This window comes from Ctenopharyngodon idella, chromosome 16, assembly GCF_019924925.1.
Source record: "Ctenopharyngodon idella isolate HZGC_01 chromosome 16, HZGC01, whole genome shotgun sequence".
Lineage (NCBI taxonomy): Eukaryota > Metazoa > Chordata > Actinopteri > Cypriniformes > Xenocyprididae > Ctenopharyngodon > Ctenopharyngodon idella.
The window spans coordinates 19,383,717-19,409,763 of NC_067235.1; the positions used below are offsets into that span (position 1 = coordinate 19,383,717).

Consider the following 26,047-nt stretch of genomic DNA (forward strand, 5'->3'; position numbering starts at 1 on the left):
CAAGTTCACCGAAATGCACGAGTTCATTAATATATGCAGGATGAGCCCTGCTGAAAGGAAGCCAGAATAATCAGGTGATATTTTAACAAATATGGCAAATAAATAAGACCACCACTGGCTAATGAGCAAATACAATTTCTATTCACTGCATAATAAAATTAACAACCGTAAACTTTCAATGAGAGCGCAGTAGCTTTAATTTGTGTAAATGAAAATTAGGCTCAGAGAGATAGGCAATCGAATGCTAGTCAATCGCTCAGCCAACACAAAACTAAAAATACACCTTTCCTTAAAAAAAAAAAAAAAAACGGATAGGACTAGGGATGTGCGGCACGACTAAATTCAGGCTAATTTGTAGTCTACTAGTCTAACAAACCCCCAAAAGACAGTCAAAACAAGTGTAAATTAACAATCTATTTGAAATAATCTACTTAACCGAACCAAACAGGATTAATCAAACAGGTATTCTATTCATTAGGATCTGTTGTTGTCAAGTAACCGGTGGTATAACAAACCTATAAGCAAGCTCAAATGTTATATGCCAGTTTAAACAAAGCAGACACAAAACTTTTCCATTTTCTAGTCAAAAACTACCTCACCTTGCTCATCTTCCAAGTGGACATTTTGAATGGATGCAAGGTCTGAGGTAAAATGACATGATACTTTACAAAATAACATTTTAAAATGTAACATTAACATGACCGTAATTTGAACGTAGCTTTTGTAACAATTTAAAGCTAAAGATTGTTCAAAAAAGAGAAAAGTAAACGACCAGTATTTCCAATGTCAACTAGTCTTGCACATCCCTACACAGGACCGCAAGACAGCACAACCTATTGGAACTGACGCAGCTCACTTTCATTCACGTAAAATATAGCATCAGCTCTGGCTAGGATCCATCGAATACTGCTCTCTTATTGAAAGTTTACGGCTTCAGTGAATTCCTGATTGCTGCTATTGTTAATACAAGTAAATTGTGTCCACTGGGATAGAAATGCATTACTTCTGAATTTATTTAATCAGATTCTGCATGCATGGCAAGTGTCAGCACACGGCCTGCCATCAGATTAATGTCCTTACTATTTTATAATACAGCCGTCTCACTGGCAAGAGACACTTGGCGCTTGCAAGAGAATCTGGCAACCTGGCGCTTGAGTAGGAGGAACAGCAGAACTGTGAATCATGTGTATTTAAAGACCCCTTTAAAGCACACAAACCATGCTTCACTGACCCTGGCTGCTAACTGACACCACAACCTGCTAGCTCCCATCCCCGCGCCTCTCCGACCCTTCTTCCCTCTCTAGGGAGGCTAAAGATTCAAGAACCTTTACTGGCATGGTCAAACTCTCCATCACAATCTGATATCTGAACCGGGTCTTTGGCATTCACTGAGCACTCCTTGCAGAAAGGACATTGCAAACAACATGAACACACCAGCAAAACTAAATGATACCCTTGTTGTCAGATTTTATTGCTGATTTGAAATACATTATTGAAATGCAATCTTCTGGAGACTTTTCCCATTCAAGCAAATAGACTCTGTACTTTAATGCCTATTACCTACATGAATAGCGGCCCAGGGATGCTGTTATGAAGACGACCATAGAGTGAACTGACTTGCATTAAAGAGGTTATACACTGCTAGGAGTTGAATTCTTATTCCATTAATGGTTGTTTCTTCAACTATGGGCACTTTTGGCCCTGAGGACTTTTAGAAAATAAACTCTCAAACACTTTTTACATTCTTACTAGTTAAGTCAATAAAAAGTTTATCCAATAAAAAGTGTCAGAAAGTGAACAAATGCATTACAGAAGATGCAAGTCAAATCATCATTAAATTATGTATTTGTGTTTAATGGCATTCTGTGGTGGAAACGATATTGACAAATTACACTTTTGGAATAAAACACCAACTTTGTCTTGCTAACATTTTTAGAATCCTAAACACACAATTAAATAATATTTTGACATTTTTTGTAAGTAAGTTTGTAAGTTTTGAAAGAAGCATTCTAGACTGCATGTATTTGATAAAAACAATAAAACAGAAATGTTGACATAAAAATGTAAAACAACCATTTCTATTTTAATGTATTTTAAAATGTAATTTATTCCTGTGATGCAAAGCCAAATTTTCAGCAGTCATTACATCTTCAGTGTCACATGATCCTTCAGAAATCATTCTAATATGCTGATATGGTGCTCAAGAAACATTTTTTATTATTATCACTGTTGAGAACAATTGTGCTGCTTAATATTTTTGTAGAAACTTGGACACATTTCAGGATTCTTTGATGAATAGAAAGTTCAAAAGAACAGCATTTATTTGAAATAGAAATCTTTTGTAACATTATAAATGTTTTTACTGTCACTTCTGATCAACTTAATGCATCATTGTTGAATAAAAGTATTAATTTCTTAAAAAAAATAAAAATACACTGACCCCACATCTTTAAAGGTAGCGTACACTAGTCTCATATTTCAACGGCACTATTGTCTCCTTGGTAAACTAACCTGTAATGGAAATGTCACAACTGTGGGACAGACATTTAAAACCCTGATTTTCTTCATTTTTATTTATAAATTCAATTCATAAAAATCCATAATAATAATAATAATAATAATAATAATAATAATAATAAGTTATTACCAGATCAGAAGAACATCTGATCTGGAACAAAGATGAAACAAAAGCCAAATGTAGCAAAAATAAATGAAGGCATGGAGAATACACTGCTGTAATGTAACCTTAATATAACCTAATATATGAAACCTGTAATATAAGGGAAAAAAAAAAATTCAAATCTATTAGTTTTAATAAAAAGCAGCCATCATGAGATGATTGAAGAAACACCCTAATGTATCTGTGACCGCACACTCTTCGCCAGGATACACAATCACAGGGAAGTCACCCGGAAATGACCCAGGGTGACACTGAGCCATGTCGTTTTAAGGTGGGGTAATCTCAGCAGACAATGTGCAGGACTATCAGATTTTGTGACTGTATTATCAGCTGGATACATTGAGATGTCTTTATGCAAGCAGTGAACTAGACTTCTTTCTTCTGCAGTTTAACCTCTGTGACACACGTTCTGCTCGACGTTCCCGGCAACTCTTGAACTCCGCACTTCATAAAACTCAATTTCACACTGCGTGGACATACATGCAGAGCTTTGAAAAGGTCCCATTCAATGGAGTGCAGCAACCTAACATTTATTAACAGCCACTGCAGAAGGTACGGCAGAAATTGCTGCTTAAAGCGTGTCTGAAAACGCTAGACATAAAGGTTGTTTAAACTTTTAAGTTTCTTGTAGACCAAACGGCTAGAGTCCAGAGGTGAGAAGCAGCACTACTTTGAGAATGTAGAACAGATTTAAGCAATTAAAGGTATCAGGACTGATTCAGAGTTTATTAAAGCCTGCAGTAAAGGCAAGGTCATGTTAATAACTTGTTGCTTGGCAAATACAACTGAAGCTAGAATAACCAGAGTAAGAAATGAAGCTAGGAATCTAATAATTGCCTGTTCAGCCTGAAAGAGCTCAACCTTGTAGCATAAAGGAGCGTTCACACCGATGCTGATATTGTGGGAGGTTGACAAGGCATTTTTATTTGTATTAAGTATCCAAAGGCGGCAACAAATTGCGCAAGCTTCACTGTCTCCAGCAGTGAACTTCAAATCTCCAACTATTATTGAAAACAAATGACTTCCGGCCACATTGTCACTGCAAATCGCTCTGTGGTCATTAAGGACCTGGTATAAGGCATTATGGGACAAAAAAAGGAAGAGAAAAATCAACAACAGAGCAAGCGTATTAAATCTAAAATGTCTCACCGTGACTAAGGGTATCATAATGAGACTGAGGGGCTAGCCTGGACTCAATTGTTGGGTTTCTGATTACTCCACCCCATCACACCTTGTGCATCTCAAAGGTCAAAACTCAGACATTTTAGACTTCGCAAATTGCAAAGCATTCCTTTGAGATGGAGGTTGTGGAAAAATGATTGTAGTAATTTATACAGAGTCGTCAGGCTGGGTTGTCATTAAATTTGATGGCTGACATTACGCCTGTATCACCTTCATCAATTTAATCAGGATGCAGGCACAAGGAGCTTAGAATCTGGAGCAGATAGGAGCCCGCTATTGATGAAAAAGAAAAGGGTTGCAAATATGGAAGATGACAATCTCTGGGGAAAATTGTTAAGCAATCCTAATAATAACTCATCCTTAATTTACTACCATATAAACCAGCACAATAGCAGGATAAAGCACAGCTTAAATGTTACATCCAGGCCAACTTACATGGCTAAAAGCTAATAAAAAAAATAAAATAAAAAATCTACAAAGGATTTTAATAAAATTCTACAAGTTGCATTGAAAGAACATTTACAGCTGTTATGTATTGGAAGTTATTTTCTTCTGTATTCTGACATACAATAGTAAAACAGTTGTTGAGTGGATGGAGGCAGATCTGAATGCAAGCTTGCAGTCGACTGTAAGAAAGGGGCAGGGTTAAATAAGTCTGGAAATTTTTACTAGAGAGAAGTCTGTCATTTCACGAGATCGAGATATGTATATTTTATCGAAATGTGGAGATAAAAAAAATAATTATAAAAGAAACATACATGGATGAATCCTTCACAATAAGATCAATAACATGCATTTAGAAAATAGATAGGGCAAATGTCCATTTCATGCTGACTTTAAGTGTTATTTATTTTTCTAGTAGGGATGGATGACAATAGTCACCTACTAGACCAAAAGTAAATTATTAGTGGTGATGCTCCAATTAGCATTAAAATATTAGCCTAAGAAAATACGCCCAACCATGATCCTAATGGTCATGAATTAGGGGAGAAAATAAAACAAAAATAAAAAAAAACCTTTGGGACAGAACTGTAGATATCCTTTAGCAACTATTCTGCCAAAATTTTGCCAAGCTGCTTGTTTTCTAAATTTAATTGTGTAGCATCTATTGTTGTTTGAATGCAAATAACGCGTTGGGTCTGGTGAACCCAAAACTAGCCTATTGCACAGGGCTCCTTATTAGTCAAGGAGACGTTCAGGCAAACCACAGACAAGTGGATTTTTAAAATACAGGTTTTGCACATCCCTATTTTCTAGTTGACAAAAATAGATGTAGCCTGAGAGATAAACAGTCTGTGGATGTTCCTTAAGTCTTTTTATTCCTTCACTAACCTTTTTCCTCTTCAAAAAGCCAATTACTGTGATCTAATAAGGCAGTCTTCCACCCTTCAAAGAATTAAAAGAGGGTTTTATGCTTTAATGTGCTCTGAAGGTGGCCGTGGGGCCAACGTATCTGACCTCAATCAGTATAGCCCAAACAAACACACATCTCCAACTCATTAAGATCAGATTCTGGTTCAATTGCACCACAAGCTTATGTCATGGCCTGTGACAGCATTTACAGAAGAAAACAAAACAAGGACTATACCATCAACAAGAAAATGCCAACAAAACCATGTCAGCACCCAGTGGAGAAAGTACACCACTTTGGTACCGCACTTCAGCATCCTTCATACAGCCTGTGTAAAACAGATATCAAAAAACCAAGCAAAGACCTCAAACCTCAACAATACAGGTGCTTCGTGAATCCATGGATCCTTCTGTAAAAAAAGTGAAGACTGCAAGTTAGAGCCAGGTTGGAGTTTTGATGGAGGAGTGATGGGGTTTCAGCTAAGTTTGCTCTTTTTACCTGCTCCATTAAAAATGGGTCTGTCTAAGCAAGACTGCTTTAGGCAGAGCAACTCAGCAGAAAGAAGTCTGATGGCTGAATAATATATGGAAAAGAGTTATGGTTTATTAAATGAGATGCGCTGTCTTCTGTGTGCATTAAATATGTCAGGGAGTAAAAGTGAGTGCTGGTGCTTTGCAGAATCCTCAATCCTGTGAAAGAGAAGGACTAAAATTCAAAAATGTCCTCAAATTGTTAAAAACTGACTGTAAATTATCTTCGTTATATTACACTGATATTAAATTTCTGCCCAATACAATAGGCCGGCAATTGTTTTAATGTCAAGGCTGTTCACAAGATCACAATACTAAAGTTAAATATATTTTGAATTGAATTGAAGTTGGACATTGGACACTGCATTGCTATTTTGGTCACTGCACAGCTAACTCCAGCCACTTTATTTTCCTGTCCAACTGAAATAAAAAATGCATAACAATCAATTTACAAATGTGACATTTGCAAGTAATTATTTATGAATTTAAATAAATTCTGACCTTTACAAAGCACAATACATCATATCACTTAAGATGTAATCCATCAGATTTTAATCTTTGGACTTTCTGGTGTTTTACAATGTTAGTGAAAATGAGACTAATAATGATTGATGTATTATTAAGAAGCCAAGAAGAATTTATGGTAACACTTTACAATAATGTTCCATTTGTTAACATTAGTTAACTACATTAGTTACCATGAACTAACAGTGGAAAAAAAAAAAAAAAAAAAAAAAAAAAAAAAAAAATCTGAAGCATTATTAATCTTAATGTCAATTACAAAAATTACTAATACATTATTAAAATCAACAGTTGCATCCGTTTATATTATTTAATGGTCATGAGCTAGCAAATGTAACATTGCTCATCGGTAACGTTAGTTAATGCATTAACATTAACTAACTGGACCTTATTGTGAAGTGTCACCAAATTCATCCAAGTAAAAGCATGAAGCTCAGAATACAACCAAATGCAAGTACATTCTTGTGCATCAATGGCTCCATTACTGACCCGAACTCTGAAAGAAAAACAAAAAGGATGAAAAAGATTTCATAACTGAACTGGCTAGATCAACAGATCAGTCAGCTGTATAAAATTTGGAGATTGTTCTTTTTAAAGGAGAAACTGTGCTTCAGAAACTCATGAAACACCTGATTATATTTAAGAATCCAAATTCACACATCAAGCACGTCTGGTCAAAGCAATGAGTCTGAATGATTTAAGCATTGATCATGCCTCATACTGAAAAAACTTTAATCTTTTTAATCGCTGATGGGAGGAGGAAAACCAAACAGCAAATGCCAAATTCACATCTCACTTCCTTTGTGTTCATTTCCTGGAGATTTAATCCAACATAAAAGAACTGATTAACCTTGAGGAACGATACGGAAGGTTTTCCGGATGAGGACAAGGAGTTCGTCCCGCCTGACACAAGCACATCAAATGCTTTTGGAATAACTTTGAGGGCCCGTAATTGGCAAGGGGGAAAGCTTGTGCTGTGAATGCAAAGCAGCTCAGCTAAGTGAGCACATCCTAATTAAAACCCATTCCGTTTCAGCACACAAAGACGCCTGCGACGTATTGTGCATCACACACAGAGCAAATAACTTTACCCAAGTGGGCCGAAAAACCATCGCGATTAATATTTAGCATATCACTGTGTGATGACAGATTAGAAAACCTCCGTCTACAATAATTAGGCAATCAGTGCTACTTCAAATTTTACATTTCATTAACTAGACACAGAGACTGATAGGTTTTTCCTTAACTAGATTTCTCTGTAAGACTCCTCTGAAAATTGCTAATGATCCCATATCTATGTTTAATTGTCACCGATAATTATCTGGTGCAGAAAAAGAAAAAAATTAAATTCACAATGACTGGCAAGCACAAAGTTTGCCTTGTTGACACCAGGTACATATAACATAATATATAATATCTCTGTGTAAAGACTGCAATTTAAGTCGAACTGAACTCAAGAGCTAGACTTAGGAATGAATCATTCAAATTTGTGAACTGATTCAACTGATTCTTTGTAAAGAAAACACTATTTGAAAAGACTATAAAAACTATTTGCTCACATTAACGAATTTGCAAATGAAAGCTTGACAAGATAAGATTGAGACCTCAGTAAAAAAGAACCTCAATTTTTAGTATAGTTATGACAAAGCTATCATACACCTTCAAAAGATCTGAAATATAACAAGTTGCTTTAACAACAATGTTATTGTAAGGAAACCTTAATATATAACTTGATTTCATAACATTTCTTGCCACAAAAACAACAACAACCTTGCACCCCTTGTTTGAGCATTATAAATCCATGAGTTTCTACAGCTGTGAACTATCATAAGAATAACCATCATAAGAAATGGGCAGGGTGGAACATTACATTGCAAGCGACCTCATGGACCACAAGCAGGTTTTCAATAAGCAGGAGATGCTGAAAGACTCCAACAGTATGAAGGAATAAAGAAGAACTGCCCCCATAATCATGTTTTCACAGTCAATTGGACCGTGTTAACTGCTCCACTTTGACCTCAAGCAGAGATGACACTGCATGAATGAAACTTGAGTGGGAGAAGGCTACAGACACAACTATGCCAGATACAGAAGCAAAGAAGAAACTAAAACCTTACTTCCATTTAGGTGTGGGCGATATACCAGTTAAAGATAGAGCAGGGCTCAAAAACAAAGATTTTGTTCCTGCTGGCCAAGTAGTTCAGATTTATACGGGCTCTGCCAAAATTTTCACCAGTTTCGGCACAAAACGGATACTTTTTATGCATCATATTTTTGTTTGTTAGAATAATTAGTATTTTTTTTTTTTTATTAAAAATTAAATTCTTTACAAAACATTTTACAATAAATTTATTAGGTTAAGCAATAATAGCTGGAAATTATAAAAGTCTCTTTTTGTTTGACTTGATTTTATACAGTGTTAAATTATAAATACATGTATATAATAACAATAACAATAATAATATATAATAATAATAATAATAATAATAATAATAATAATAATAATAATAATAATAATAATAATAATTATTATTATTATTATTATTATTATTATTATTATTATTATTATTATCATCATCATCATCTTAAAAAATATAGCTGCAAGCACCAGAGGCAGAATAATAAAAAAAAAATAAAAAAAGACTGCGTGCATGAGACCAACTGCAAAAATTAGTAGGAATTTGGAGAAGATTAAGCAAAATAGTTGAAAGACCATAAATACAATACAATACACTTGTAACGTGACATTGCTTATTACTTTTGACAAATGGGTGGCTCAGACACCAAAATGATCTGGTGTGGTCAGTGTTGGGTGACAATTACGCACAAAGTTTGGCGTCAATGTCAAATCTTTCCAGAGATACACCCTCAAAAACAGTTTGGCATTATGCCAACGAATTCATTGACGCAGTATACGAAAATAGCATCTATTGTCACAAAATCTATACATTTTTGCCGGAATAGGCTGAAAATGATCTGACTCGAATTTGGTGAAAATCGTTTGTCCGATCTGGAAGGAGTTTAAAAAAAAAAAAAAAAAAAAGGAAGTTTTTAAAGAAAATCAAAATGGTGGACAAGAAGTTGGGCCGACTATGACAAAATTGGTATCCATGTTCTTGGCATGACTCAAGGAATCTATTAAGACCAGTTTGATTACAATAGGTATGTTTCACCAAATCTAAAGAGATCAGTCTTTTGATTTTTGGTCAAACTGTTCAGAAGTTATAAGTAAAAAAAAAAAAAAGGCAATTTTTTTTTTATATCTCGTAAACAGTAGGTGGCACTGTGCCGAACCTGTGCAGGTTCCCAGAGGTCATGGTTGTCATAACACACCAAGTTTGGTCAGAATACATTAAAATGTTGCAAAGATATAGCCTCACGCCCATTGTGGAGAACTGGTTCGCACGTTAATCAAGAACGGTTTGATGAATCAACTTGAATTCCATGTTTTTCTCCCGCCATGGTCTGAAGATGATCTAATTCAATTTTTGTGAAAATCAGAGCAATGGCCTAGGAGGAGTTTGAAAAAGTTGTTTTTCCCCCGGAAAATTCAAAATGGTGGGAAAACAGTAAATGGTGAAAAATCGAGTTTTAAACGAATCATCTTGAGCCAATGAAGAAAAAAGAATATGAAAAAGGGATTGCGGTAGAGACTTCAAAAAATCTATGGTTTTTGTTCAGACTGATCTCTATCTGTGTGAGGAGAAGGAGGACATTATTATATACATCATCCACCCCTCCATTTCTATTACTACACAGACCACAATCAGACTTTTGACTAATCAAAAGCAAATGACATGAAGGTCAACTTACCATGACCTGACAACTATGGCTGCCAAACACTAGGTGCATTTACATGGAGCACTGTAATCGGTTTAAAAGTCCAATCTGAATGAAAATGCTTCATATAAACACCTCAATCAGAATAAAAATGCCCAAACCGAATGAAATTGTAATCGGTTTGAGAGGGGTGGGATAAACCTTTCTATAAACCAAACAAAATAAAAATTCTGCCATGTAAACGCGTTAAACCGATTACTTCACGTCTACATCACGTCAAGAGGTCGGGGGTCGTCAGAATGCAAAATGACGGCAGCAAAATCAAACTGGAGTAACTGAAACAACACATTTATTAAACACACTGAAGGAACTCAGTGTACCATTACTACGGACCTTCATCCACACGCTTCTGCTTTCGGAGGAGGGAGCCACCAAAAAGGTTAGCTTCCCGCACCCATCTTTTCCTCATACCTTCCAGCAGTAATATGCTACAAATTCACGCTGTTGCTTGGTTAAGAGCAACACTTAACAAAAAAAAAAAAAAAAAAAAAAATAGCACGCATAAGAAATAATGGAACTCTGTGTTGACAGGAATAAAAGGCGGCAAACAGGACATACGCTAATGTGCGCATGTCACAAAGTCATTCCGATTGAAAGTGCCGGCACATGTAAACACCATATCGGATTAGATAACGCCTCATGTAAACAGTCCACTGAATCTTTCAATCGGAATGATTTTAATCGGAATGACATGTAAACGTGGCTACTGAAATGTTAAAGACAAGGGAACTCTCCATTCAGTTGAACAGGAAGTAGTAATATTAATGAGCTGGCTAATAGACAAATATGGAGAGGTCACAAACCTGGATCGAGCTGCAGTGGCATTAGGGATGCTAACCAGACAGCTAAAGGTGGAGTACAACACTACCACAATACCTGGTGCCATTTTAAACCACCCTAATTAACAGACAACTTCCCACTACTCTTTACAATATTTGGAGAAGGTTACACTAAGCGCGGTAAAAAGATGACCTGTGCCTGGCATCTTTTCCTCCTTTTTGAGACTAATTAATCGGACGACTTATATTCAAGGCCAGGCAGAGAAAACAAGAGCCCTGTGGTCCCTGAAACATTATAATTCTCCTCATATCCTCCAATAAAAGTAGAATCTCATTCAGATATACAAGAAAGCGGCTCAACTCCACAGGCAGCTCAGAGATAAGTGGCACTCAAATGCTTCTTCAGATCAGAAAGCCCGTCACAGACAATGCAGCCGCGGTCAGGGAGATACAGGATGAAAGCTCAATTAACGCAAGGGTGGATGGATAATGCCATATGGATAAAGAGAGCAGAGAGGAATTCAAAGAAAATAGGGGAAGGTAAAACAGAAATATGAGCTTTGCAATGCTGCCCTTATTTCTGCAAAGAGAACATAAGGGTTAGATATGGGCAACATGATCAAACTCATTTCACAGTATGATCCATTTTATATAAGAGTTGGGAAGGGGGAAAAAAAAAAAAATATCTTTCAAAATGTGGCAATATTTTACCTCAATACTGCATTGATATTTTTAAATTTAATTAATCATTAAGTAAGCATAACTAAATCTAATTTGATTACCTTTTATTTAGTACAAGTAAATAAATTCATAACGAATTGAATGTCTCATAACATTATGCAACACTTGATCTAAGAAAAACAAAAACTAATATTAGCATATATATTTTTAAGTTCTGATTTAATGAGCCACATTCGAAGCTGATGTAAAATAACTAATAAATATATGTTAACCTATGCCTGTGACGCCTTAAGTACAGTTGTCTTCTTCCTAGCTTGCTCAGGTTCTTCTCTGTAATTTTTCATAACACCCCGATTCTTTGTTGCATGTAAATAATGTAAATGGTTCCCGCCCACTGATAGCAGCAAAAGTATGCCTACCACAATATATACAGCACATAAAAATCTCTACAGGTCGACACATTTCGACTTCCATTCCAGACCTAATAGCAGGCTGTGTTATTTGCCTTAGAGAGGTGAAAGAAGTGCACATGCTAAAGCAAGTGAGAGGAAAACGATAGACAGAAAATACACTAGAGGAATTAAGAGTAGAAAAGCAGAACAGGAAACAACACTCCAGAATCCAAAAATGAGAAAGGACAGAGCAGGCTCGGGGCAGTGTGCTGGATCTAAATGAGACACCCAGAGAACCAAAGTGTGTGTGTGTATGTGTGTGTTGCACTGAAATTATCTGGACATGAAACAATTACTCATTTGAGCTCTCAAATCAATGAAGCCTCTGGCTGGAAACAGAAAAAAAAGCTGTTTGAACAAAGCATTTGAAAGTAAGGTGCTCTGAGTTTTTACAATTTCCAAACACTTATGGAGCACAGTCAGCCTCAAAGCTTTTTTAAATTGTGGTATTTACAGAGACAGGATGAATAAATTTTTCCTTCAATATTAGAAACCAGCATTCAGACAAAACCAAACACCTGGTGCAACTACAGGGAAAAATCAAGTTTCAAAAGCCTGCAAATCTTAAATATAGGTGTTGTTTATTTTAGCATGCTACATGTTTTCTATGTTTGAAGTTCTAGATGCATGCTTACACATTGTCCGAAGATTAAAATATATATATTTGTATGCTGAATCACTGGTGAGTGTCAGCGGGCTCAAATCCAAGACTAGGCCAAATCTGTGCCCAGGAAACCAATAACCCAGAGGGACCTCCATCCCAACCTCTACAAAGGGACTTGAGCACTCTCACGCAGTTAAAAGCTTCTCAACATTCATATGACTAACAGAGCTGGAAAATCAATCTGAGCCAATGCACGCCTGCCAGCAAAAAAGAAAAACTCCTCCTGCATGTCAAAGTAGATTACTGAACGAGAGCACACAATAGCCGGAGAGGTGTCAATGCCACACTTGAGAGGACACTCGCCTGTGTGCAAGCAAACAAAAGGTAAGCACTATGTATCACAAAAAATCCAATGTCTTATTCACAGCTAAATAAATGGCACAAACGAACAGATATAATTCTAAAAATGCAATCAGTGGGTTATATCAGAGACCATTTGAACGCTCCACAATTGCACAAAAGGCAGAAAAGACTATGAAAAGGATTGGAAGAAATTACACGATCAGACTGAAAAGCGGCGGCAAGCCAAAAAAAAAAAAAAAAAAAAAAAAAAAAATATATGTATTTATCTCATTCATAGCATAGACAAATGTTATACACACCTATTCACATATTTCTACATCTAAAAATGTAAAAGGAATAAAATAATTAATAAAAGGTAATGGAATCATTTTTGAAAGGCAAAAACGCAGATTTTATTTCCATCTGCCATTGGTCAGCCAAACAAATGGTCTCAAATTCACACAATTTGTTGAGCCAATTTTCTTTTAGGCTGCTCAAACAAGCAAGGACAGGAGAAATTATTCTAACATTGAAAAAAAAAAAAGAAGAAGAAAAAAAAAAAAAAACAACACTTCAACGTTAACAGATGCCAACAGATTTGCCCAAGTGTGCAATAGCATCAGAGGAAAAAAGTAGCATCACGCTAAATAAATTGTCGTGCCATTTCAGAATATGCTGTGTGTCTTATGAACTCTGTGAATGGAAATGGGCTAATGACACAGGCCCGGTATGGCTGAGCCATTATATGTAAATGCTTTAGAAAACTATACCAATAAAATTCAGAAAGGCCATTAGCAAACAGCAATGACCGGTTTGCTAATTAAATCTACTCATGCAAGTGGTGCTCATATAGTCACTTACTCCATATAGTCAATGAATCCCTGAGCCAATGAAAGAATGTTCTTTAAGGGGTGTTCACACATATAGTTCACATTAAATGGCTGTTGATCGCCAAATATCTGTGCTATTGTTTGCTAGTAGGCGTTCCTACTGGACTGCAGTATTCAACTGAATCAGAAGGACGGTAAAACCTACTTCCTACACAAAGATACTGTTTGGCCAACATATAAAGCAAACCAAGCACAGTTTGTTTCGGGTTTACATGCAGTTTAGGGGACTCAATAATAGACCACAAAGAGGAAATTCAGTTCTTCTCATGGATGTCCGGTTAACATGCTACTACAGTTTTTAATCAACTGCAAAAAATACTAAAACCCATTCTCTGAAGCAAATGCTCAGTGGCCTAAACATTTGTCAAATAAAATAAATCACTCTTTTGGCAAAACCTTAAACAAGTTCACATAGTTAGACACCATTTGCATTTGCAACTGAATGTTGATATGAACAATAGATGGAAAGTATCGGAGAAGAGGAAGTGTATGTGTAAGAGGTGGTGGATAGAATGAAAAAAAGCAAAGTGTGGTCAGAATGTTGTTAAGGCTGGATGCGGCACAACAGCAAAGGGTTTTCCCTTTGCCTGGCAAGAGACATCATTGCCAGTGATGCAGACAAAGTTCTCAGACCAGCCCTGGCAGGAAGACCAAATGCTGAGGTAGAATGAATCTTTCATTGACCTTGATATTGCAGTTTTGCCATTTTTTTCAGTGTACTTTAACAGTAGGACTACTGCATATCTAAATATACAGAAATTCAACTATACAATATTCAATACTTGCAGTACATACAGTATACAATATATAGTCACCTTACTAAGTTGCGATTACAATACTTTTTACGTTACTGCAAAATTACTGTACACAATATACATTTTTTCTGTAAATACATGCTCTGGATGCCATGTTCTCTTTTTTTTGATGAGGTATCTAATGAATGCTCTAGTTTATATATTGACTGATGTGTGTATGATCTGAAAGCTTTGTTTGATTTTGAGAACAGGTGAAAAGATTTTATTTTGCCAGAAGAGTCAGTGGTTTTGTGAATGTAGTCTGAAGATTTGGTTTTGTTAAAGGTGCAATATGTAAGAATTTTGCAGTAAAATATCCAAAACCACTAGGCCAGTGTTATATATTTTGTTCACTTGAGTACTTACATTATCCCAAATGTTTCCAACTATTTGTAAATCGTAAGAAAATTACAATTTTAACCAAGGCTCCGGGACGTGTGAGGAGTCGCCTGTCAATTGTGTCACACCCGCATTACCCTCGGTTTCCGATTTTATTTCATTTTATCAACACAAGCCATCCAGCATTTAATATGATATTATAAAATCAATCTAGCTTATTGCAGTGTGCAACAAGTGTTTCACAGCAGCCGCCGAGCGAAAACACAAAGTAACATTATAACATTTTCAACACACTCAAATGTATCTGACATGATAAACAGAGCTGCATTACCTCATACTCATGACCGGAAAAGCGGAAGCAGCGCCGGCGACTGTGACATAATAAAAAGTTCCGCTGCTCGCGGCGTGTTGCGCAATCGCTCCAGCGGCCTCGTTCAGCTCCCACAACACTCAGTCCTGCTTCATACTACAATAACGTTAATAATCGCATCCATGAACATGATTTCTTCCCGAGTCCTATCCCGATTATTTCCACCGGCTGGGACATGTGGTCTTCACATCACAAGATTCCACGCTCAAACTTGGCGTCATCAAGCTACGCCTTTGTTTTGAATAGGCCTCTAGCGGACAGAAAATATTACATATTGCACTTTTAAGAAATGTCTTAGCAACTGTGAAAAACATTGTGAAAGTCATGTGGACAGATTTATATCTGAGGCTATTACTAATTTCGCTATTGTGAAATCAAGGCAACAAATGTCTTATGAACTTTTTAAACTTTTGTTTTTTGTGACCTATCCATTCTATTCACATCCTGACCATCACTGTACTCTCTCAATCTAGCAACCTATATCCGATTGGCTAAATAGATGCAACTTCCGGGAGTTTGGGAACATAGGGTTGGGTTTTTTTATCTGTCCGTCTTGAAAGGATGTGGTTGATGCAATAAACGCTTTCAAGCTAGACATCACTATATTGGCCAGAGTTTGCTACATTAATGTTTTCAGATGTTTGAAAGAGATTGAGTTTTATTTGAGACACTTAATAGTTTTCTGCAAGATTACTGTCCATAGAAACCAAACAAATTGCAAGCAATTTTGTGTGCTTCATCATAAATTATATACACTATTATACATGACATTATACACTGCAAACTGTGTAACGATTAGTGATGCACCGAAACAAAGTTTTAGTAATTAAATTTGGGTAACTGAACTTTATAAACTATTGTTCTAAACGATTGATGTTGTTTTCATAGGTAATAAATTAAACCATCTGTAGTAAAGCTATTCAGCAACAAGCCGCCTCTCAATTTTAACCAAACAAATTTAACATATTTCTACTCTAGCATCATTTTTTGTCCACACTGCTGACATGTTTACCTGCTGTAGCTTATATTGGTTGTGTGCACACTGGACAAAATAGACTGACAGTCAAAACGCATCATCACAGAAGTGCTCATTAAAAGTCACTACTTTGGTCAATGATTTCAGCCTTCTAAAACCATTTCAGCCGAAACCAAAAATGTATTTGTATGCTATTTTGGTCAAATACCTTCAGTTGCTGAATTTTCGGAGCATCACTAGTAATGACCAAGCTTTACAGCACCTAAGAGGAAACCAGAACTGGCAACAACCAAAAAAACAAAACACCTGCTTTGAATGAGGATGTTTTGTCCATTGAATATCATTAATTTTAGCCTAGGAAGCAGGTTAGGAGTTAGTTTGTTTAAGCACATAGATAACACTGTTTGATCTTCCGTTCAGACTAATGAATGCAGAGCACCATGACCCTCAAGATAAGCAGTTATGCCTGCAAATCTGAAAATTGGGACCATACCGTCAAAGGATGTTCCTGCTGTTATTCTTTTAGAGAAGAAATGTAGCATAACTGCTGAAATGCAATTCCTGATCACACCATTAAAGTGTTTAAAGAATCTGTCATGGTGAGAAGCGTGACTATAAAGTTTCAGATTATGATAAAATCAGAAGTTGACCTAAATTCATCCAGCATCATTTACCACCTTGAGACTTTATATAACAGTTTGATTAAAAAAAAGGGTATGTCTTCACTGTTCTTCAAGGACAAAAGGAAATAATTGACAGTATGTGTCTATATGTTGAAGAAAAGAAAGTAAATGCTTTTGAGTCTCAATTGGATGCAATTACAGCTCAAGGGGTTTAATTCAAACCGATGATTCATGAATGGATTAAACATTTTAGAGCTAAAAATACACCATTAGCTCTAAAGCAGAAGTTAAGAGCTTGCATTTGACAGCTCTATGGAACAAAAGAATAACACTTATCTGCAAATCTGACATTGTTATGAAACAGATTTTTATGAATAAACCATATATGCACACATTAATAGTATCTGGAGGTGGTAATACTGTACGGCAAGTCAATTTAACACTTATTTCTTAAAACTGAACTTATATTTATGTTACTAAAACTTATTTTAATTACCAGCAATCCATATTATATTATATAGTGACAAGTAACTATTCTGTTGTTACAGAGTAGCTTATAGTCACTATAGAATTACTTACTAGTGATTAACAATAAATCAATAGTAACAAACAGTCATCCATATTAAGCAAATGTGATCCAATAGAGAGTAATATCTTGAATATCACAATATATTTCTCATTAGATACAACTTCTTTGTTTCTAGTCATTTTCCCAACAGTGAAAAGTAACTATTACATCACTGGTTAGTGCACATTTGTGATAGGACACTACAGTAATATGCAATTCAGATATTCACTTATGATTAGTAAGTGGTAAAACTGGAATGGGTACTAGTCAGAAGGAATTTATTCGGAGTACAAAACTTATTCTAAGTACTTATTCTTTACATTTACCTAGATCTAATTGACTAGACACTAGTACTTGTGTGCACTCCAATTGTAATTAGTTCCTGTATTAGTGACTAGTAGCCAAGGAGTAGGTACTAGTATGCAATGAATATGTAATAGTGGATTATTGAATAGATAATAGAACTAATGATGTTAGTTAGCTTTTAGACACTGTTGATTTACTTACTAGTAATTAACAAAAAGAAATGGTAACAAAAACGATGACATAATATTTTCCAATCATTTCCTGATTTGGATTTTTAGAACACCGTGTAATATTCATTATATCTCAACAGATAGTAATCAACAGTCGTGCAAAATTACAATAGCATGTTGCTAACGCAATCAAAATCAATTTCGATTATCGTAAATTATAAAAAGATGGAGGGCAACTGCCATGCGGTTACGTGTCAAAATTGTCAAGCACGCTTCCTGAGACAATTACACGGAGATGAATGAAGGATCGCAGCAGCTCTGTGCATCACGCACGGACATTTCATTCACGGCGAGATTAATCATGCATTACATTTCCAAACGTCAGATTATAAATGCGCCACACACCCGCCCTCCTTTATACTCACCAAGGGTCAAACTCGTGAATGATGCTCTCGAAGCGAATAACTGCGAAAAGTCGAGAGCTGAACCCTGCCAACCAGGCCAGAAAGAGAATGGTGAACGACAGCAAAGACTGCCATCCCGCCGGCTGCGTCAGTCCTCCGGACAGGCCTCCGCCGCCGCATCCAGCCGGGGAGTTGGGCCGTCCGTTGCCCGAGACCGAACCTCCAGCGTTGGAGCTCGCTTTGTGCTTACAGTCGGAGGCGGTGTGGTGCTCCGCCATGTTCTGGAGGATTTGGTTAGGAAAGCACTTCCCACCGCCACGCACCCCTCTTTCCACCAACCCGCTCCCTCCTCGGCGCCAATATTTCTGCGCAACCAGGCCTTCGCTCCAACTGCAGGTATTTGACGTTGTGTTTTAACAATTTCGATTTATTTGCAGCAGATTCCGCGTCTGAGTGGCATGCTAACCGGCTTGTACCATTCGGCACACGAGATCCACTGGTAGGAGGGGGTGAACAGGGCGGTTCTGTTCCATACACAGCAGGAAGAATCTCTCAGCCTCTCATAGCGAGACAGGTAGAACAAGGCGGGTCACACGCGCGACTCTTTCAGCCAATCCGCTGCAAGCAAACCACTGACAGAAGCCAATGAGATCACGCACAGTCTGGGACGTTGACAAACACAAACGGAAAAACGTTGACAGGAGGTTAGCCAATCCTGTCCCTGGTTTTTAATAACGAACACTCGTTTGAGCCAATCAGCACGAATAACCGTCGCGGCGCTGTGCCGCGATACACCAATGAAATAAATGAATTTTGCATCAAAAACTGCCTTCATACTACGCAAACGATATTTTTATGCGGATGTCAAACGATTGATTTGATATGACGACATAAAGTTTGTGCCAGGCATTTATTGCGTTTTATCGCGAAAAAGGCATATGTTTCACTCAAAAATGAACGTCTCATCATCATTTAGGCTACTCACCCTCATAGGAGCTTTTAGCCATAATGACTTCCTTAGTCGTCAGCAACTCCATTGCAATGAGAGTAAATGTCTACTGAATAATCTTTGTTTCACGGAAGAAATAAAGTTATATCGTTTTAGAACGACATGAGGGTGTCTAATTAATGACAGAATTTTCATTTTTAGGTTAACTTTCCCTTCTATGATGATAAAATGTTTGGCAAACATGCTACATTAATCGTGTATATTACATCTGCATGCTTTGTATGTGTCTGTATTTGTTATGCCAGCTACTGGTGTCTGCTTTTGGACACAGTTTGAACACATATTGCACAATAATAAACTGAGAAGCTGCAGCAGTAAAAGATTTAATGATGGCATCAAGAAGACCGGCTAAACAGGAACATCCTGAGCACACCGCAAAAAAAAAAAAAAAAGTTCTCAATCTGTAATCTCCAGTAAACGTGTATTCATCCTAAAATAACAAGATAAATTATTTGAGAAACAAAATTGCGTAAGGCACACATTTTAGAAGTAGCCTTCAAGCTGTAGCTGTACTGAAAACAATATCAGCTTGTCTCTGCCATTTTTATTAGATCTGAATGACTTTGCAACTGACACACGGTATCAGCTGCTTTCTTTTCAAGAGTCACTTAAAACAAATCATTAAAAAATTATAGCTAAATAAATCAATAAAATGGTTGGATAATGTCATTCTCAAGCACCTACAAGCAATACTTTAAAGCCGAAGTGTTTGGAGATAAAAATATCCAATGAACATTCGAAATATTTTAATATAGCATAGGATCTAGAAAACTTACCGTTACACCACAGTAACATAGGATGGTGATCTGAAATTTACAAAGTGAATTCTTTGCCTTGATCAGGTTCTCTCATATTCTCCTGTATCCCCTCTAAAACATGATCCCAGTTTTAGGCTCAACCACTGAAGCCACTTCACAATGTCATTCCAGGATATGTTTGCTTAAAAACACACTTTTTCAAAATCTGCATGCAGTATAGATCATACAGCCTTTTAAAGTTTTGCGCATCACAGGCACAGTAGAAAATCAGTTCCATTACATCTCATACAGTATAAGCAAGACATAAATGAGTTTTAATGGTAAAAAAAAACATTTATTAACACAAATGTTTCTATATGGATTATATTTTTACTTGGCTTTGTTTTATTTCAAGGGTAATTCAGCATTAAAGGGATAGATCACCCAAAAAATGAAAATTCTGTCATCATTTACTCACCCTCAAGTTGTTCCAAACCTGTATGAGTTTCTTTCTTCTGTCGAACACAAAAGAAGATATTTTGAAGAATGTTGGTAACTAGACAGTTGACGGTAGCCATTGACTTCCATAGTAGGAAAAAAATACTATGGAAGTCAATGGTTACTGTCATCTGTCTGGTTACCAACATTCTTCAAAATATCTTCTTTGTTATCTTCTTTCAGCAGAAGAAACAAGTTCATACAGGTTTGGAACAACTTGAGGGTGAGTAAATGATGACATAATTTTCATTTTTGGGTGAACTATCCCTTTAAGCTTTAAGGTCATGTTTAAAAATAACAAGGTTTTTAAAAGCAGCCTTAATTGGTCAGTGGATTGCTCTGTCTACAATACATGTTCAAGTTATCCATTAATGTGACATTGCAGATGTGATGTTTAACAGTGACCAGTAAACTAGAAGTTAAACATTTGGTTTAGCTAAACATGCCTCTATCCACAAGTGCAAGGAATCCATCTCTGCAGACAATATCCAACATTAAGCATGTGTCAGTACAAAATCAATAGATGCATTTAAGCCAATTGATTATTGTTATGCTTAGCATCTGGAAAAATTTAAGCCTCTTTTTCCTTGCACATGTGGCTTTGGTTATATTGTATTGGAAAATTTGTTGTGTCCTGCATAGTATTTGAATGTAACAGGCCTTTTTATATATCTTTTTCATTAGGAAAATTACCAGGGTAAATTAATTTGGAGAGATGCTTAGCATTTTAAAACAAATCACATTTGCCAAAAGTTTTTTTTTTTTTAAGTGTCAAATGTTTGTCAAGTAAGTCTTGTTCTGATCTGGAACAGCTTCAATGTACCTCTGCTGACACCCACAGTTTCCATGATGCCACTGCACAGCAACCCCCTGGCTAAAAAGTTGCAATTAATGCAATTAATATTTGATTTAACCATCAGTCCTCCACAAATATATGATAATTGTTAAAAATATAGATCCATATATAATTCAAAATATAAGTGGAATCATTGGTCTTGACATTAGTTTGCATTTTTATATACTGGTTTATTTAAAATCATTTTTTTAAAATTCCAGTTACTTTATGGAAATATTGTAACTGACACTCTTTATGAATTGTAAAGCCATTTAGATAAAAAAATATTGGGTGACACTTTAGTTTAGGGTCCAATTCTCACTATTAACTACAACTTTTGCCTCAATAAATACTGCTTATTAATAGTTAGTAAGGTAGTTGTTAAGTTTAGGTATTGGGTATGATTAAGAGATTTAGAATATGGTCATGCATAATATGTGCTTTATACGTACTATTAAACAGCTAATATCCTAATAATATGCATGCTAATAAGCAACTAGTTAATAGTGAGAATTGGACCCTAAACTAATGTGTTACCAAATATTGATAATTAAAATGGCAAAGACTCATATTTTTCAGTACAGCTTATGTACTAAAAAAAATCTTTTCACGAATACATGTATCTTGGTTAGGATGTTTACGTCTTTTTACTGGAAAGAACATGATTAAGAGAATGATATTTTTGTGGTGTGCTCAGTGTGTTCTCAGTGTGTTTAGTTGGTCTTTTCCTGGTGCCATTATTTAATTTTTTATAGCTGTGTTCCTAGAGAATGGCACCAAGAACATTTCTGTAATCCAGAAGTTCTCTTCTTATTTAAATGCCAAAGCAATTACCCATTGCATTTTGACATTAACATCCGGTTTCTTTCTCTTTTATTTTCCTCTGTGGTGTCTTTGTTTCTGTAGGAGCTTGAATCACGAAAGTTTAGGCAAAATAATAAAAAAAAAACTGTGTATGAAGAGGTTAGAAGAGATCAGACGGTTCCTCCATGATGCGACTTACCTATTGGTGACTCAGATCAGTTGTGCGTGATTGAGGCAGTTAATGAGGCTGAGTGTGTATCTGTTCGACAGAAGAAAAAGGAGCTCTGAAAGACTGTTATTCTCGTGGGCTGTTCCATTTATTGTGAATGATATAAGCTATAAGAACACAGTGCTCCAGACCTTTATGTCTCTGAAGACAGCTGCAGCTATCGCAGAGGAAACAACTGATGGACACATCTTGATTAGTGCTGACTTTGATTAATCTGTTGTTGTTCATTAGTCTGTTCTTTAGTGGTTCATTCATATTCAAATTCAGTGCACCTTTTGTGCTACAGACATAAATGACATCTCAATTCATGCAGGTTGTTAAAGACAGATGTTTCTAAGAGATCATACATACAGTTGTCAATAACACTGGTAAAACTTGCATTGCTGGAGGGACCTGAGACATTTTTAGGTTTTGTTGTGGGCTCTTTTTAACGTGCCCCATTAAGTTTTTTCTGATATTACCTTTCATGTAGTGTGTGATATAGCTGAATTCAAACAGTCTGCAAAGTTTCAAAGATTAAAGTGCACAACAAATGTTATTGTTTACCAAAAGAAAGAATCGATTCTGAACTGCCTGAAACGAGTCGTCAATAATTCCAGTCTTACTTCCTGCACGAACCTATGAGGGTTTGTAACAAATTTGCATAATGCCAGCCTATGGTCTTCATTGGCTGCCGGCGAACAACGTCCATTTTGACCCGCCCTCAAACACTGTTGTAGCTGAGGCCTGGAAGAGTTTGGTTCGTGTTGTCGATATGACAAGAAGACGCTGTTTTCTGAGCTGCAAAAGCAAATTTGTTTGCACTTCCAAAGGATGAGGAAAATCAGGAGCTGAAATTCAGATATGGTAATGGGCGTTTCATTTCCGACACGCACTGTAAGCGGTAGACCAATCACAACAGACTGGGCCACCTGACCAATCAGAGCAGAGAAGCCTTTCGAAAAGGAGGGGTTTAGAGAAACCTTTATCAAACTGTTTCAGACATTGTGAGAAAAGAAGTGATGCTTCAGTGTATATTATGAAAAAATTAGTGTTTTTTGACCTTGAATGCATGAAAACCTATTGTAGGAGACATCCAAAACAAAATTATGAACTTTTAAAATAGTATAATAATGCTGGGGTCCAAACAACATTGGACCCCATTTGACTTTAATTGCATGACATAATAAATAAATAAATAAAAAACACTGAGACCTGTTTTGTAGAAAAATAAGTTATACAAGTTTGGAATGACATGGGTTAACTATTCCTTTAAGTTAGTAAGCAACCACCATAACACCATAGCAACACCCTGGCAACCACCCCCCAAAAACCTTAGCATCAAGGTGTGATTTTGTATGGACAAGAGCTAACCCTTTTTTTTTTTTTTTCAGACATTTTAAATATAGTAATTTCTTTGTTTCCTTTTATGTTTTATAGGTTATCAAACTACAGTAAATCAATAAAATGTATTGACATATTTTGTTAGTTTATTTATGACTTTTTATCAAAGCCAACTGTGCATCATGCAAGCCTCCATTAGATGTTGAAGGCCGGACTGTAGTACTGTGTCGTAATGGTCCTGAACAAAATGGCACTACATACTCCATAATCTACTCCGCCACTACTCACAGGCATTGATCTATCTCTGTATCTGCAGAGACGTCTCACAAAATAACATACTTGCAGTGTGGAGAAGGTCTGTTTGTCTTCATTAGGTGGCCTTCTGCTGTAAAACTGCTTTCCTATTTCTCATCGGCTTCTCCAGTAATACTTTAATGGACTCGGGGACGGAAGTGCTGGAAAAGATGTTAGATTGATCTGTAGAGACAGCGAGGCACTCGCGGCGACGACCCAGAGCTCAGCACAGGCTCATAATTAGTAAATGATCACTTTGCTTTGGCTTTCTACCCAACTCGGAATGAAAAAAAAGAATTAATTAATAGACTGCGTGATAAAGCAAATATTTTTTTAAATGTTTAAAAAGGCTTTCTATTCTCAGCACATGCATTATTTCCAAATGATCAATTTCCAGAGAAATTACCATCATAAAGCACATATTTTAGGACCGTAAAACCTATAAATACTGCAGCGGGAATAAATTACTGCACTGTAAATCCGATAAGTTGCAGTATCTCAAACCTGGAGGAAACAGATTGCCTTAAACCATTTAAGTTTTAAAATCAATAAGTATGAGTACTGTAAACTCATATACATTAAGATAAAGTCACTTATATTTTAGTGTTGATTTAGTCAATCATTAGAGTAAACTCAACTTAAAGATTTTAAGTTTATTCCACTTATTCAGTTTAAATTCAGGTAACAAATCTAAATTCATCTAACTATAGTTACTTAAATGGTTTGAGGAAACCATTTGCCTTAAATGGTTTAAGTTCATCAAACTCAAAGCATTAAAGTTATATAAGAATAAACAAAAACTAACATTGGCACAAAGCAATTATGACAGAACAGGAGATTCATATATTGTTTATGTATTTATTTGATTAGCTTTTAGTTAATTAGTTATGAAAGCTATAAAAGCATAACCTACGCTATACCAAATGTAATTTCTCAAAAAACATTATTTAAAAGAAATTAGAAACCATAAAATAAGTTCAAATTTCTTTTAAATATGTTGTGGTCAGCCATAGACGTAAACTACTAGATTAAATTCATTTTTGTAACTTAACTCATTAGAGTTTAAATAGCATATTATTTCTAGTAACTTTTTCAGATTGAGTTCGTTTTTGATTCATTTTTGAGTTCACATAACAAATATTTGTTAAGCTGGATTAACTTTTAAATTTTTTTTTAAGTCAAATTAACTTATTTCATTTAGCGATTTTTATTGTTAGGTTTTACAGTGTGCAATGGCCAGTGAGGAGCTTGGCATTGTGGGAAGATCCAGTTATAGGTACATAATTTTATCAGTTTAAAGAAATAAAAATAAAATGATGTTTAAAATGATGTACAGTCACATAAGTCTTTAGCCACACAAACAAAAATACTTGCATACAAACTTTTTCATATATCTCTCTCTCACAGCTCTCTCTCTCTCTAGAGTTAGAAGCCTTTTTTTCTTTTCAAATCACAGATATGACACAAAAAAGGATGCTTAATATTAGCTTATTAAGCTTAATATTCTGCTTCATGAAACATACTGTACCTCAAACAAATTCACTTAATGGCATGTCTTTTTCAAGATCAAGTAGAAGAAAAAAAGTATGGAATCACTCAATGTTAAGTAAAAAAATTTGGAATCATCTTTTAATTTCCATTTCTAAAACAAATACTGGGACACGTCTAAAAATGCTAATTAGTCAGCAGTTAAAAGGGAAGTGCTTACACACCTTATCAAGTTGTTTTAATTTGGCTAATTGAAAGAAAACATGGCCCCAACAAGAGAGTTGTCAGTTGAAACAATAGAAAGGATTATAAAACTCCTTCAACTAGGAATTTCAACACAGTGTGGCCAAAGAAGTTGGATGTTCCCATTCAGCTGTGTCTAAAATTTGGTGCAAGTATAAACCAAATGGGAAGGTTATAAAAGGAA

At 35.9% G+C, this 26,047-nt stretch overlaps 1 protein-coding gene across 1 annotated transcript in view; it reads right to left on the bottom strand.

Annotated features, from left to right (window-relative positions):
- stt3b (STT3 oligosaccharyltransferase complex catalytic subunit B) overlaps positions 1 to 19,783 on the bottom strand; it is a 44,252-nt gene extending 24,469 nt beyond the window's left edge. Inside the window, exon 1 of the mRNA XM_051864451.1 lies at positions 18,425 to 19,783. Within this exon, the coding sequence (XP_051720411.1) occupies positions 18,425 to 18,681 (257 nt within the window). The 5' untranslated portion in view covers positions 18,682 to 19,783. The remainder of the gene's footprint in view (positions 1 to 18,424) is intronic.
- Positions 19,784 to 26,047: the final 6,264 nt, after the last annotated feature.